The sequence below is a fragment of the Apaloderma vittatum genome, unplaced genomic scaffold (genome assembly GCF_000703405.1).
Source record: "Apaloderma vittatum isolate BGI_N311 unplaced genomic scaffold, ASM70340v1 scaffold29983, whole genome shotgun sequence".
NCBI classification, from domain to species: Eukaryota; Metazoa; Chordata; class Aves; order Trogoniformes; family Trogonidae; genus Apaloderma; species Apaloderma vittatum.
Genome location: NW_009709118.1, coordinates 5,202 through 5,749, shown reverse-complemented (window position 1 = coordinate 5,749; position 548 = coordinate 5,202). Strand labels below are relative to the sequence as shown.

At 51.5% G+C, this 548-nt stretch overlaps 1 protein-coding gene across 1 annotated transcript in view; it reads left to right on the top strand.

Annotated features, from left to right (window-relative positions):
- Positions 1–548, top strand: part of MDH2 (malate dehydrogenase 2, NAD (mitochondrial)) — a 6,889-nt gene that overhangs the window by 5,200 nt on the left and 1,141 nt on the right. Inside the window, 1 exon segment of the mRNA XM_009866811.1 lies at positions 1–25. Within this exon segment, the coding sequence (XP_009865113.1) occupies positions 1–25 (25 nt within the window).

The following is a 548-nucleotide window of genomic DNA, read 5'->3' as shown; positions in this document are numbered from 1 at the left end:
CTTCTCCACGCCTCTGCTACTGGGAGTATGTATTTTACATTATGGGGCTTGTGAGCAGCAGCTACTGATTTAGAATCACGGAATGTCAGGGGTTGGAAGGAACCTCTAGAGATCCCCCAGTGCCACCCCCTGCCAGAGCAGGGTCACCCAGGGCAGCCCCGCAGGAATGTGTCCAGGCGGGTTGGAAAGTCTCCAGAGCAGGAGACTCCACACCCTCCCTGGGCAGCCTGGGCCAGGGCTGTGTTTCCCTCACAGGGAAGAAGTTTCTCCTCATGTTGAGATGGAACTTCCTTTGTTCTAGCTTACACCCATTATTTCTTGTTCTAATGCTTAGCACCACTGAGAAGAGATTGTCCCTTTCATCTTGACCCCCACCCCTCAGATATTTCTCTACGTTCATAAATCCCCTCTCAGCCGTCTCCTTTCCAGGCTGAACAGCCCCAGGTCTCTCAGTCTTGTGTTTTTACTCTGCGATTTCTGTTTAGTCTGAAGCTAGATAGCGCTGGAGTTACCAGCTGCGTGTACCTTGAAGAGTTCTTGAATTAGGG